This window comes from Aedes albopictus, chromosome 3 (assembly GCF_035046485.1).
Source record: "Aedes albopictus strain Foshan chromosome 3, AalbF5, whole genome shotgun sequence".
Taxonomy (NCBI): Eukaryota; Metazoa; Arthropoda; class Insecta; order Diptera; family Culicidae; genus Aedes; species Aedes albopictus.
The window spans coordinates 137,124,839-137,141,077 of NC_085138.1; the positions used below are offsets into that span (position 1 = coordinate 137,124,839).

The 16,239-nt window shown below is 37.3% G+C and overlaps 1 protein-coding gene across 2 annotated transcripts in view; it reads left to right on the top strand.

Annotated features, from left to right (window-relative positions):
- The first annotated feature begins 780 nt into the window (after positions 1-780).
- The window catches only part of LOC109408443 (T-box transcription factor TBX1-A), a 102,610-nt gene continuing 87,151 nt past the window's right edge, over positions 781-16,239 (top strand). The window contains exons 1-2 of one of the 2 annotated variants that reach the window (XM_029879314.2): positions 781-1,887; positions 10,209-10,534. In XM_029879314.2, the coding sequence (XP_029735174.2) occupies positions 10,270-10,534 (265 nt within the window). In that variant the 5' untranslated portion in view covers positions 781-1,887; positions 10,209-10,269. Of the gene's footprint in view, positions 1,888-9,043; positions 10,535-16,239 lie in introns of those variants that run through there. The other variant, XM_062842922.1, reaches the window with a different exon arrangement.

Sequence of the window (16,239 nt, forward strand, 5' to 3'; positions counted from 1 at the left end):
CGAAAAGTTATGACAAAATATTGGTTTTTGATTAAAAAATTGTAATATTCAATGGTCCATCCAACGCATGGATTGGAATTGTAATGAAATCGAATTCGGTTTTTTGTTTTGTGGCGTAACTAGGTACATTTTGAAGATGCTTTAGCATGTATAACTTTTTGCAAAAAAGATTTAGAAATCATATTTTACACATACTGGGGCAAAAGTTCGAATTGTGGGGTAAGAGTTCGAGTCATGTGGCAACTTTAGGTGAAAACCTAAAATTCTGCAAAATGTGCATATTATCTCTAAAAATGATGGAATTAGTGAGAAAATTCGATCAAAGTTTGAAAAAAAAGTTGTTTTATCTGAATTTGGCGGAAAACTACTAATTTTTGGTGTAATAAATTTAACCCTGATTTGGGTAAAATCCAGATCGCACTTTAAAGTGTATTCCAGTTCCAACATAAAATATTAATGGGTTTCAGATATTCTTATTACCAAAGTGTCAAAATAGTGTGCTACGGTTAGCGAAATTCCCCAAACACTAGATTCGAACTTTTGCCCCAATGGTGGGGCAAGAGTTCGAATAAAACGCACACATACAAAAAGTGTTGTAACTCAAAATTGAAAAGACATTTGGCGTAGCTTTGTTCAGCAAAATTTTAGCTCATGGATGGTAGAATCACCACACGGTATTCATTTATTTTTATCTGCTTCGATTTTTTGGAAAAACATGAATTTTCAACTAAAGTCGAACTTTTGAACCACCTTACTCTAAGCGTGTTTTTCTTCCAAACCCTCCCCCCTTCCAAGTTAAAGAGTCAGCTCATCATGAAATATAAGAGCGGACTTTTTGGCCACCTGATACGCCATAGTGGGTGCCAGCACCGCCGTCACCATCCATCCGCTCGATCTCGATCTTGTCTGCTTTTCTCTTCTATCTGCGTGTGATACTTTCTCACTCCCGACTGATCATCTCGCTGAGCTGAGATCCTGCGCGATCGCTGCTATAGTGCGCCTGTGGTCGAGCCGGGGCGGATTCTCTGCAGTGCTGCCGGGAAAATCGCTTGAGGGAAAATCATTTTCCCAAAAATCATCCCAGGCACTTTCTTTCTCTGTCTTTCACCGGGATCGCGTTGGCCTGTACGCGGCGCCCGCGGATCATCATCGAACATATCGTTTCATTTTCAGTCGAGACCGGTCCGGTTCGGGAGTTATTCTTGATAATTTTATTGTACGATCAACGGTTCGCGCCCGCGGTGCTTCTTAATGGACGACGGCCCATTCCATCGGCTATAGTTGGTTATTCGGCAGTGTGAAAACTGTGGGTCGGAAGGGGGAAAATCTTCGCTACCGGTTGAAAGTTTAATTATTATTGTTCGGCCCGGCGATAGTGTGTTTACTTGCTGATATATCGGTGCTTAGGCGGTTCCTCAAGATCATCATCAGGCGTAATCGGAGGCCCCCGGGATCCTCGTTTTTTATACTTTATGTGTTCTGGTCGTGCGCCACGGATCCAACCACCGAACGTCGGGGCTTGAGGTGTGAAAATTTTCCTTGTGAAAGTGCGAGACAATTAGGTGTTGATCACTGGTAGCCGTGAAAAAGTGCTTCTCACTACGTGCTGGTGGCAGTGCCCTGCCCTGCTTGCTGACGGTGTGTCCAATGATCCGTCGCAGTCGCTGGCCAGCCCAAACGGTTTGTTTGGGTGCTTCCTGCTGTATGGTCGTCGTGCATCAAAGCAAATAGTGTCGGCAGTCGTTTTCAACAGTGCCAGGGAATAATCGTTTTGATAACAAAAATATAGCACCTCCTTCGAGTGTCAACGGAAAATGTGCTGAAAAGTGTTACAGAGTGCGAAAATTTGTGACACGATTGTCGATTGATTTATCCTGGTCGTGTAAGGTGTGTGTGTGTGCCAACGGAAGATCCGCTGTGTTACTAGTTCAAGAAGAAAAGAAAACAAAATTGTTGTTCTATTGCATATTATACATAGGTCTAGTCTACTAGGTGTGAAACACATTTTAAGGATTCCAATCCTTCTCGTAATGTTATGAGGCAGTTTACAAGGGATTGTGGGCATACCAATTAAACATACGTACAGCGATTTTTTCACTAAATATGGTTTTCAAACGACAATTTGCAGAGCTAGGAGAGATTCCAGGGGTGACAGGCACACTCTTAAATGCCTATACTTTCATTGTCATTTAAAACAATTTTTTTATGCCTATAATTAAATTTTATATTGATAACGAAGCAGTTTTGATAAAATACAAAACAAGCCAAGGATACCTGCCAGTTCGTAATATCAGGATTTCCTATTTTTTTTTATCTGTATTAACGAGACTTTGAGCCCTAGGCTAGTTCATCTCGGGACCCACTTACTTCCCTTCCGAAGGAAGAACTCGCGATTTGTGAGTTTGTCGGGAGTGGGATTCGATCCCAGGTCCTCGGCGTGAAAGGCATGCGCTTTAACCATCACTCCAGGTCCGCTCAAGTTAGCCTAGTGGTTAAGGCTATAGGTCGCCAATCCGGAGACGGCGGGTTCGATTCCCGTTCTGGTCGAGCAAATTTTCTCGACTACCTGGGCACCTTGCCTCACAATATACGAATTCATGCAATGACAGGCAAAGAAGCCCTTCAATTAATAACTGTGGAAGTGCTCAAAGAACACTAAGTTGAAGCGAGGCAGGCCAGGTCCCAGTGGGGAAGCCGAGTCAAGAAGAAGAAGAACTAGGTCCGCTCCCGATTTCCTATTTTAACTTTCAGTAATATCAGAATGTTGATACAACATCGACTCTCGAAACATCCTCTCTCCTCTTCTTGGCGTAACGTCCTCACTGGGACAAAGCCTGCCTCTCAGCTTAGTGTTCTATGAGCACTTTCACAGTTATTAACTGAGAGCTTCCTCTGCCATGACCATTTTGCATGTGTATATCGTGTGGCAGGTACGAAGATACTCTATGCCCAAGGAAGTCAAGGAAATTTCCTTTATCAAAAGATCCTGGACCGACCGGGAATCGAACCCGTCACCCTCAGCATGGTCAGCAGGTCATGCTGAATACCCGTGCGTTTACCGCCTCGGCTATATGGGCCCACTCTCGAAACATCTTCAAGCTAAATAACTTATTACATATGTTATTATGGTGCATCGAGAATCGAGGAAAAACTTGAATTCCCTGAAACAAGACTTGATGTTCGAAACAGTGTAAGTTATACACTGTGACCACTTTCCATAGCGCCACCCTCATAGGATATGAGTGTCAGTAATCTCACGCTCTCAAATTCATCCTAGCTAAAAAAAAACAAGCGATTGCGGCACCGGTTGATTCCGGTATTTTTTTGTTTTCATGCGTGCTCACTTCTAACAAAATATACAATAATAATAACCAAAATAAACAACACTTCATTCCTTATTTTTCTGTATGGTGATAAATGGGAGCCACATGATTAATAAGGGAACCAATACCCTATGTCCATGTCCCATATGTCTAGCAATTCAGAGTTAAAAAAAACTCATTTTCAATGAGTACAATCAACGTGAATTTCGAAAATTCTCTACTAAGGGATCAAAATAAAATTCATTTTGGTGAATGAATTTTCTCACTTAGTCATTCTATTTTCTGTCACTGACAATTTTCACTGAGACATATAACTGGACAGTAACACCCAATTATAGTTCAAATCACCTCAAACATTGTGTATAGTAGTTAATTAGAATCCTAACTATCTGCTCTATTTGTCCATTAGGTCGGATTGTGCATCTGTTAATAAAAATTGGACATTTTACGACGTGCGAGAAAAAACTCATGACAGAGAATTGAATGAAAAATGAGAGGCATTCAGCTGACAATGAATGTGACCAAACACGAATGAAAAAAATGAAAATGTCAATCTTCTCTTTGAATCTGCGATTTTTTTACACTCTGCTAGCAATATCTACGATACAATCGATATGTAAAACAATAAGTTATATACTGCTAAGGAGCGTCCATAAATGACGTAGCATTTTTTGGCAGATTTTTTATCCCCCCCCCCCTTCGGATCTCGTAGCATATTTTCCCATACCTAATACATGGCTCGTCAGTCGTCACACAATCCTACACTCCCCCTCCCCCCTCTAAAAAAGCTACGTCATTTATGGACGCTCCCTAATTGCAAAATATGATGTTCTTATCCAAAACTTTCTTTCATTGGGTGTTAATTTTTCATGTCGAAAATGCAGTTTATATTTAAAATTGGAGCGCCCCTTTTCTATCAGTTTCTTTCCATGAAATCTGGAGCAATACTTGAATAGGGCATATAAGCATCCTTCCAAACCAATACCGTTATCAGAAGAGGCCCCACGGAGCATGGTGTCAAAATTTTGATTATTATCGAACTTTCATGTAACTTGAATCTTTCTTCACAGATATTCAGTATTTTGGCTATACCGATTTTAGGGGTGACAATGGGTCGAAGGGGCGAGATTGGGTCAAATCATTATCTGAAATATCTCATCAAATGTTGCAAATATCGAATCAAAAATTTTATGGTTGCATCATCATAGTTGCCAATCATCCTGTCAAAAAATTAGGTTTCTAGAGCAATGATTTATTTTTTGAAAAATCATCGAAAAAATCTTGAAAATAAAGACTTTTTAAAATGCCACTCTCAAATTCTCGATGAAACATTAAACTTTTTGGTGGATTGATATTTATTAAAATCTCAAACTCATATCCATCATATAATATATTATGGATAAGTACAGTCAGGATTCGTTATCTCATTCTCTCAGGTAAATGATAAAATAGGCGGATATATATGGCGATGGCTCAAAATTTCAACCTTGACCAGAACTTTATTAACTTGCTTTGTTGTCAATGCAGAACAAATTCGATTCCCTTATACTTATAGTGTTAAGGAAAATTGACGAACTCTAAATATGTTTTTATCATTTGTATTTTTCATCATTTATCATGCAATACCAAAAATCACATTCCAGTGATCGAAGGACTTTTATGCAAAGAAGCAAAAGTTATTGAATAATGAATGTGGAAGTATGCATTTTTTACCCATTGTCACCCCCAACGACGGTATTTCATAATTGGAAAGTTTTAAAATATTTTGTCGGGGAAATTAAGATTTATCCAAGTTTTTGGCTATTTTCCATACTAAAATTTATTAAATATTTCCTTTTATCCAAAATACGTCATATACAAAATGCGTGGAATTTTTTTTGCTGATATAATATTATCTAGTCTTCCGAATATGAATATACTAATACTATACTAATCGTTTCCGAAGAAAAATCCGAGGTACATGAAAGTTCGAAACTAATCGAGACTTTGACACCGTGCGGAGCAATTTCGTAAAAAGGCACAAGACTTCTTGGGCCCTTTTCAAATTTTGCTTTAAAAGACACTACACCGTCATCAACCAGAGGTTGTACAGACTGAACAAGCACTAACATTAGACAACGGACAACACACGCTTTAGAAATAAACTTATTCATTCAAACTGCTTATGTAGCATTTTGAGACTAAATTAAAGAAATTAAACATAACATTACACTCGATCCCTTTGTTGCTATAACTCGGTAAATTTTAAACCAATACTCATGAAAATTTGTATACAGATAGACACGGTTAGTACTACCATCAAACCCCGTTGGTTCTACACGTTTGAATACGACACTTTTTAATTCGTACCCCGCTTATTCGACATACGTCGAATTAAAAAGTGTTCAAATGTCACAGCAATGTACTCTGTTATTGCAAAACAGTTTGACATTGCGCTTATACTCGCACCGGCAGCAGCTCCTCTTGCAGCCGCTAATTCCGGAAGTTCTGAGTTAGTGATATTGGATACCCAAACCGCCTGGAGACCAACTGGAATGAACTGAGGATGGCAACAATCGTGGAAAGATCGAGCTTTTCATTCGCACCACCGCAATATCTGTAGAAATTATGTTTCATAACAAATCTGGAAATAAAAAACCAAAACAAAAATAGAGTTGCCAAACATCAATGAGCATGATGGTGTAGGGTGGCCAGTTTATCGAATTTAAAGATTACCCAGGTTTTTCGACAACAGTCAGTGTCGTATTAGCGAGGTGTGTACTAAAAGCCAAGTAAATAGGCTCATAATTTACCGAGTTAAAGTAAAAAAAAATCCTCCCGTGCAAAAAAGAATCGGGATTCTAGTGTAAACTGACAAGGTCTGTTAATACGAGAAATTAGACGTAGACTCGGTAAACGGGTGTTATGCAAAAAAGTTGATAAATATATCGAAGAAAATTGCAATACTATTGAACCAATGGTGTTAAAATAAACATTCGTTTTGTGAAGAAATTTTGGGATTTTTCTTAACAATCTATTGCAGAATTTCTAAAGCAATCCTTGGAGAAAGTTCTTTAGAAAGTCTCTGAGACAAGAAGAAGTTCTGTATATCTGATTCTCAATGTATCTGTGAATTATTTTCTTAAAAAAATCAATGGAGTATTTTTGAGAAAGTTCATCGAAGATTTTCTAGATGCATGCTTTAAAAAATTTCTAATTCCTCCATGAAAAAAGAATCTGAAAAAATCGTAGATAAATTTCTGGAATAATCTATGCAAGAATTTTTGAAAGGAAGTCTTGTAGTATTATCTGAATCCATGCAACATTTTTGGAAGCTATCTGTGCAAGACTCGCAAGAAGAGTCCATGCCTGGAAGATTTTTTTCTGGAACTCATGAAAGATTTTTCAAATGAATCCTAGGATGGATTTCAGTAAGGGACAAGAAAGAATTATCGAAAAATCTGTGAAATTTTTTCAAGGCAAAACTTGGAGAAATTTGTAAAGAAATCTGTGGAGGAAAATCTGGAAATATTTCTGACAATAATATTAGTCGAATTAATAATAAAAGCCATGGGGAATTTCCTAAAAGAATCCCTCGAAAAATGTATGAAGGAGCTCCTAGGGCAGTTTCCTTAGGACTGCTTGCAGAAAATTCCCGAATGGATCTAGCATTTTTTTAAATTAGTCTCTGAAGGAATTTCTAGAAAAATCCCAGGAAGATTTTGTGACAGAAAAAAAAATCTGGGGGAATCCCTAGTAGAATTTCGGGTGAAATCCTAGAAAAAGTCTCAAAAGTATCCCCAACAAACAATTAAGAATTAACTTTGGAAATATTTTCTGAAAAACTTTGGAAGAGTTTTTGTACACATCGCTGAAAGTTTTATTAAAGGAATCTCTATAGAAATTTCTCAATAAATGTCTAAAGAAAATTTTGAAGGAATCTTCCACCGAATTTTCAAAACAATCCTTGCTCAAATTCATGGATAATTATTTGGAAAAATGGAAGAATTTCCGAAGTAAATCATGCAAAATGCTTTGACAGAATCCGAATTTCTGGTAAAATACCCGGACGAATGTCCGAAATAATTTGTATAGCACAATTTCTAAAGAAATTGTTGGTAGATTATCTAAGGGAATCTCTTATATATTTTCCAAGCGAATGTCTAGTAAAATTTTTTGAATAAATATCCAGAGGAATGTTTAAAGGAATCCCTAGATGAATTTCTCAAACATCCTCTGAAATTAATGCAGGAATTGCCAGATTTCGTAAAAGAGTTCTTTATTACACTTCTGGAGAAACACACAATTTGGAATATGATGATTTTATTTGAGATGTTTTCTTCGGAGACCGTCGTAATAAAGTTGAAAATTATGGGTTCACCGCAGCAAGAGAAGAACCAGCCTCGAGCTGAAAATCTCTCTAATAGAGACACCTAACACCGCAGAATTGCAACAAGAGGCAACCGAGCAGATAGCGGTACAAATCTACGCTTCTCGTGCAGAAAGATCGTTCGGCAAATACAGCACAACCAGTAACCACGCTCTTTCAAGTCCTTGTCACGAATCTTCAGAAGGGATCCCTGAAGGAATTTGTGAAGCAATTCGCAAGGGAAAATATTTGAAGCAATTTGTAAAAGAATTCCAAGGTAAATCCACGGATACATTTTCAAAGCAATCCCTGAATAAATTTCCGATTTTTTTATTTTTTTTTTTTTGGGATATTTATGCGCATAACGTTATTGTGTATATGTAAGTCTATTGCTCAAAATATTGGCGTTTGAATCAACCAGTCATATTTTTGGAGACACATGATTTTTGATCGTAACAAACTAGCGAGATAGTGGTTTATTCGGTATTTGGCGAGAATTACTAATATGTATGTGGCAAAAACTCCGAGCCTTTTATCGAAAACTTAGTTTTCATGCAGTTTTTATATGTTTCGGTACATTTTGGTATCCGAATTGAATAAAAAAATAAAAATGCTTCGATTTTATGTAAAATTCGATTTTATAGACATTTTGAAAATTGAAATGTCCACTAAATCGAGGTATACCTGTATAGGTAAACGTGTGAAATTGAGGGTGTGGCTATGCAAAGTGGCCGCAATGTACGTATAACTGGGTACTCCACCTTACACATATGCAAAATGCGTTGATGTTGAAACAATGTTATTGAATCTAAAATCTAATCTACTATCTTTGAAAACATTAGGGCATTTGACTCGCGCACAAAAAAGTCGTTTGAGAAACATTTTTTTTGGTGGAAAATTCGTTTTACAATTTGAACCTAACAATGAATAAAGAAATAAAGCAACGAATGGGACGAAACATCATTTTGTATAAAAAAAAATAAAAACACTAGAAAGTGTGTTGTTCTTATCCTCCATGTTCTAACAGTACACAACGTCAGCTAGCTGTTTTGGACATTATGCATTACGAAGGTTAAGCGGTTATATGTACATACATATATGTTAAGGTGCGTGAAAATAAGGAAGTGTTAGGATCAGAGCGTTAATGATTAATCATAAATTTAATCATGATTAATGATTAATGATTAAGATTAATCAAAATCATTAATCATAATCACATAAAAATCTCATTTAATCATTAATCATTAATCTTAATCACTCAATTCTTGCAATCTAATCATTAATCAGTAATCATAATCATAAGAAAAAATATTATTCAATCATTAATCATTCATCACCAAAAATGATTCGTCATATAAAATCAAATGCTGTTCTAAATAATATAATTTATGATTTTTTTTTCAAAAATATCCCGGACAGAGTTACCTTTTACTTTTGAAACTTCAGGAACATGTTAAACAATAAATATATTTTAATCATTTCCAGTTTTTTGTGATTGATTAATCATGATTAATCATGATTTTTAATCAATGAGGCATTTTTAATCATTAATCATAATCAATAATCACAGATAAAACCAATTTTAATCATTAATCATAATCTTTAATCATCCTAAAAATCAAATTAATCATTAATCATAATCAATAATCACCAAAATTGGAATTTTAATCATCAATGATTAATCATGATTAAAATTTTTGTTAATCATGAACGCTCTGGTTAGGATTTTTGTAAAAGTATGTAATCATTTTTTTTTTAATTCACGTTTTATTTCATGCATAGTACAATATTCAATGTGTAAAAGCAGCTTGAGAACATGAAAAAATAGTACTAATTAACAAAGTTATAACAATTTCTATAAAACGTGTTTTTAATAGGTTTGCCTTGACTATGATAACGGTCCAACGGCTCAACTGAAAGCACAAATCCAGAACAAAATCGTTACTAGAAGACTGTGTGGTGTCCTTGAACGATTAATACATCAAAAAATGGTTTTATTTCGTAAACGGGAACGATTTTTTTTTTAAAAACCTTTTTTTTTTATCTAAACATGTATGAAAAAAATCATAACACTAATATTCATTTGTTTTTTTTTTTTCGAAATATGCTGATCGTTTTAGGACACGACACGCGAATAACAATAGGACAATTTGGTTGAAACCAGTTGAAAACTGTTTCTGCAATCGTAGTTACCCACATCGACGTTTTTGAAAAAAACATGATTTGGAGATAATAGCGTTTAAAGTTTCAGATATATACACTACGCGCCCGTAAGGGAGCGAGGTGCAAAACGCTATATCTTTGTTTCTACTACTCTATGATAATTTGACACATCATTATTAAGAACTCATACTTTAAGATAAAAGACCTCAACATATACATATAACCCCTTAAATATAGTAGTCATGATTGGTACTTGGTATTAAAAAAAAGAGCTTAGAAGCAACAAAATGCACAAAGTTTTGAATTGTGTTCATCAGGAATACTTGACTAGACCTATATTGTGCAATAGATACCTAATAGAAGTGTCTCTACAGTGAAAAATCGAGTTTTACCGCCGGCAAAAGCGCCACCAATCAATCAGAGTACACAAAAATCATGCATCATCTGGACTTTGGCGGCGGTATACGGCATTCTGATTCCGGTGTCAACGGGCCCAGCGCTGTCATCCATGGCGGCGGTGGCGGCGGCCCTCCCAATATGGGACTCGTATCGCCGTACGACGCTCTGCATAGTGTGGCCACCGTCGGTTCCGGTGGTACCGAAATGGTCGTTGACTTCCACCATCATCACTACGTGCCGACGGAGTACTGGAACGTGACGCCGTACAAAAATGGATCGACGCCGATGAAGGAAATGGAAGGTGAATTGGTTGATACATATTAATACGATGATAACAGTGCGTGTACATGTCCTCTGATGGGATGGGAGGTGAACATTGACCTACAGTTAGGGTTTTGCATATTAATCGGTTCAAAGTGTCCGATCTTTATTGGTTTTGAATTTCAGTGGAAATTTAATCTAAACACAGGCAAAAAGTGCCTGGCTTTGCAGACAGTTAACTTTCAATTTCCTGTAACTTAATCAAATGTAAACAATAATTACTGAAAATATAAGGCCAGAACAAATCTCATTTTCTTTTATTGTCACAAAGCTCGTTGACTCGTCAAGGGGAACGAGAGTGATAAATATCAAATGAATTTGGTGGAAAAAATATCCGTACAATTGGGCAAAACTACAAAACTCATCGTACTTGTTAAGAATTCTGAATGACTCATATTTGACGTTAAATTTTACAAATTTCATCAATAAATTATTGTTGTACTCCCTCAAAACGCTGAAATTCGACAAACATTTACTGCGGTGCACAGCGGCTGATTTCGTCATTTTAGCGCGTTTAGGGGCCGTTCATAAACCAAATTGATCAATCCCCCTAAAAGAGAGATAGAAATTTTATTTTTTGAATTTTTCAAGACACAAGGTTGGTGTTTTCACAAAAGTTGTAGAAAATGATGTTTGGAGCAACTTTGTCGATGACGCTAAATTTGTAACTCCGTTACTTTTCAAGATACGTTACGTTTTATATCATCGGCCCCTTGAAAAAGTTTTTTTTTCGGAATAACTTTCTAATAACTGATTCTACATTTTTCTCATGTTCTACAAAGTTATAGATAATGGTAGAATACACAATTTTGCCGAGCATGACATCCCGTTCATTTCAAAAATAAAATAGTTTTAACAGTTTTTATAGTTTTTCGGGCCATATTTCAAGCTTATGTAACTTAGCTATTGGCAATTATATGCAAATTTCCTTTTACACATGTGAAAGTACAAGTAATTATCTCTCTTAGAAAGCCAAAATCATTTAACTGTAAGAGACTGTAAGATGGTTTTTGTATATAAAGTTACCATCATTTATGGAACTTTTATATGGGATTTATTTATATCTTCAACATATTTATTCTGCAGTTCTTGTCAGCTTGCATTTTTATTGCTATTGTAAGTGCGTGTGAATGTATCGAATGGTTTGTGGTGCATTCTGGATCATTCATGAAGTACGTTACATGTTCGACAAAATGGTGTATTCTACCATTATCTATAACTTTGAAGAACATGAAAAAAATGTAGAATCAGTTATTAGAAAGTTATTGCGACCATTTTCAAGGGGCTGATGATAGAAAACGTAACGTATCTTGAAATGTAACGGAGTTGCAAACTTGGCGTCTTCGACAAAGTTGCTCCAAACAACGTTTTATACAACTTTTGTGAAGACGCCAAGCTTGTATCTGGAAAATTTCAAAAAATAAATTTTCTATCTCACTTTTAGGGGGATTGATCAATTTCGACAATAGTTCAAAAGAAGCTCCTTGTGATACCACCATGACGGTAAACGCCATAGTAAAAAAGTTATTAATTAGGCGCGCTAAAACGACGAAATCAGCCACAGAGGCGGTGGTGGGGGCGTTTGGTGTCGGGGTTTGACATAATAGAAAATCAAAATTTGTTCGATCCTAATAACGGTACATACATTTATTTAATTATTCATAAAAATAGCAGTGAAAGCCATTTCATTTCATACAAAATGGCCAAATTTGACATACTGTAACTTTGTTCTCCTTTAAGCGACTGAGTTAAAAATTTGACAAAGAACTAAAAATATGGTAAATATTGATCTAAAAAAAATGCACGTGCAAAAAAGATAAACACTATATGAAATTATTTAAAATAATAGCATTGTTTAATTTGATATTCTTGGCAAAGATTTTTATTATTTTCAACTTCCAATGGTGGCGTGTTACCTGGGCGGCAATTCTACAAATAGCCTGCGAAAATATTTCTTCCTACTTCAAACTTAAGCTACAAGTCATTTTTTTACACTGCTGTTATTTTGATCAAATTCACACAGGGTTCAACTTTGTACACGTGCTTCGAAACATTATATTTTTTAAGATCAATATTAACCATATTTGTAGTTTGCAGCCAAGCTTTCAGTTCAATCGCTTATAGGAAAACAAACTTACAGCATGTCAAAGTTGGCTATTTTGTATGACTATTTTCATGAACACAGCTGTTAGGCTGCGGCCTATATTTCAAGCGTAGATGAAATCTGGGATACGTAAGCTCTTTTGGATTCAAATGACTTAAAAAGAGACACGTCTGAGTTTGAGCCAAAAACATTGAGATTTAGAAGTGGTGCAATCGCCTCAAAGTTGAATTTTCGAGTAATAAAAAGCTGTTTTCACTTCAAGTGTTAAAACTTTCAATTTTCAAATGATTTTCAATCGTTTTTTATGAATCTCTCACAAATTGAATTTCGAATAAACTTGTAGAGCATTTAATTTTTCCAAAGTTACGCAAAATATGAGTTTTTGAAGATTTATTTTTTTCTTCTTTTTCAAAAAAAAAAAATACTTTAGGACCCGTTAACCGTATAGACTGCTTGAATTTTTAATCTTTTAGCGTGCTTTTGTAGTTATTTTTGTTGCCTAAGAATGCTGTGAATAAACTGTACCTTTAAAAAATGATTTCAACATGGATAAATTTCAAAAACCATTCAAAACACTATTTTACAAGACAAATGAGAAATTTGACAACATTTTATTTGTTTTCATGCTTTGTTTCGGGCACCACTTTATCACTTAACTTACCTTACCGATCAGGCTAAGGCCGGGGTGGCCTCTGCTGTACATAGTAGCCGTCTCCATTCCACTCGGTCCATGGCTGTTTGGCTCCAGTTCCGCACTCTGCGTAGGGTCCGCAGACCGTCCTTCACTTGGTCGACCCACCTAGCTCACTGCGCTTCACGTCTTCTTGTACCGGTCGGATGACTCTCGAGAACCATTTTAGTCGGGTTGCTATCCGACATCCTGATGACGTGACTCGCCCACCATAGCCTCCCGATTTTCGCAGTATGGACGATGGTTGGTTCTCTCAGCAGCTGATGCAGCTCGTGCTTCATTCGCCTTCTCCAAGTCCCGTCTTCCATCTGCACTGCACCGTAGATGGTACGCAACACCTTCCGTTCGAAAACTCCAAGGGCGCGTTGGTCCTCTGCACTTAGGGTCCATTTTTCGTGCCCGTAGAGAACGACCGGTCTAATAAGCGTTTTGTAGATAGTTAACTTCGTGTTACGGCGAACTTTATTCGATCGTAGAGTTCTGCGGAGTTCAAAGTAAGCACGATTTCCTGCCACAATGCGCCTCTGAATTTCTCTGCTGGTGTCGTTGTCGGCGGTCGCCAGTGAGCTTGGGCTCACGAATTCTTCAACCGCCTCGATTTCATCACCGTCGATATAAATTCGGGGTGGCGGGCGCGCTGATTCCTCCCTGGAGCCCTTTGCCATCATGTACTTTGTCTTCGACACATTAATGACTAATCCGATTCGCCTGGCTTCACTCTTTAGTCGGATGTACGTTTCCGCCATCGTCTCAAATTTACGAGCAATAATATCAATATCATCGGCGAAACCAAGCAGCTGAACGGACTTCGTGAAAATCGTCCCACTCGTGTTTATCCCCGCTCTTCTTATTACACCCTCCAAAGCAATGTTGAACAGCAAGCACGAAAGACCATCACCTTGCCGTAACCCTCTGCGAGATTCGAAGGGACTCGAGAGTGTCCCTGATACTCGAACTACGCACATCACGGGATCCATCGTCACCTTGATCAACCGTATCAGTTTATCCGGGAATCCGTATTCGTGCATAATCTGCCATAGCTGTTCTCGATCGATTGTATCATACGCCGATTTGAAATCGATGAACAAGTGATATGTGGACACGTTGTATTCGCGGCAACACCTGGCGGATGGCGAACATCTGGTCCGTTGTAGCGCGTTCACCCATAAATCCTGCCTGATGTTGCCCCACGAACTCTCTTGCAATCGGTGATAGACGGCGGCATAAAATTTGAGAGAGTATCTTGTAGGCAGCGCTCAGTAGTGTGATCGCGCGGTAGTTCCCGCAATCGAACTTGTCGCCCTTTTTGTAGATGGGACCCACGATACCTCCCATCCATTCCTCCGGTAATACTTCCTCCTCCCAAATCTTGGTAACGACCCAGTGTAGTGCTCTCATCAGTGCTTCTCCACCGTATTTTAGAAGCTCGCTTGGTAGTTGATCTGCTCCAGCGGCTTTGTTGTTTTTCAACAGGCCTAGTACTTATTTATAAAAATGAAAGTCATGAATTTTTATCAACGACCAAAAATATCAATACATAATCATGTGCTGGTTTCGGAATCGTGGTCCATTTTTTTAAGTAGAACACTTTTTAAGTTATAGTGGTAAATCGATTGTTGTCATACAATGTTCAAATGTTTAGAATTTACTAAAATGCAAAGCTTGTGTAGCAGTGAACCAATTTTAAATATGTTGGCAATATCATCTGAATCAAGTTTTATCGCCAGATTGATGAAAGTTATGTTATTGGCCAGTTTATGGAATCCTTAAAATTGTGAAAATGTGTCCAAATAATTTCAGCTTGATCGGAGCAATTGTTACGGTGAACGAGATACATATATGAAATGTGCAACTTAGCTTGTATATAGAACAAAATCAATTTCCAATCATCAGTTGGAAACCTGGTATTCACAGCATTTATGTGGGCATCGCCGTACGGTGAAAATCTGGTCCGTTATCGATCGGCCATCAACAAAGCTGGCTTGATAACTTCCCACGAAGTCATTCGATTTAAGGGACAGATAATGGAAAATGACCTGACTTCGTAAGGGCCTATCCATAAACTACGTAGACTTTGAGGTGGGGACGGGGCAATGTCTTCCTTGCCAGCTGCATTGTTGCGTTTCATGCTGGTTACAGGCATCCTTAACTTCCCTGAGCGTGGGACTTGGCTCATTTCCATCATTTGTTGCACTGACATAGCCATTTCCTTTGTTGCCCTGGACCGCCATGCCAACGTTCTCTACGACATTCGGGCGCTCGTAAAAGTACTGCTTTCACCTTTCAACTACATCATATCCCTGCATTAATGGCTTTCTTTACCCTCTTTTGGCATTGTGGTCATTTTTTGACTCGAACCGTACACTACGTCAGCGAGCTGTTCCCGACGTATTACAAAAGGAAGGTTTATCCCTGAACGTTTTGGTTCGAGCAATTTAGGGTCCCAAGCAACACACATGTTATAATAGAGTTACGACAGCGCAAGTTTTGGTTGTATAGAAGTCTATTTTACGTAATTCTAACATTGTGTTGAAATAACGTAAAAAAAACTTCTATACAACCAAAACTTTCGCCGTCGTAACTTATATATAACATGTGTGTTACTTGGGGTAGTGTTGAACTTTTTCATTCAATTCCATTTCACTCCACTTCTTCCAGGCGACGATTTTTCTCTCGATCACTTGCAATGATTATCACCGCATCTTTTGTGAAAGAATTTAGGGGTGTTGAATTCACTCTAAAATTATTTTCTTCAAAATTACACGAAAAATAAAATTTTCCATGAAAAAAAAAATATTAACAACAATTATTCCCGATCAGCCTAGATAGCCGTGTAGTGTCGGTAGCAGTTCCTTCAACTGGCTAAGAATAACACTACGGACCGTCTGTT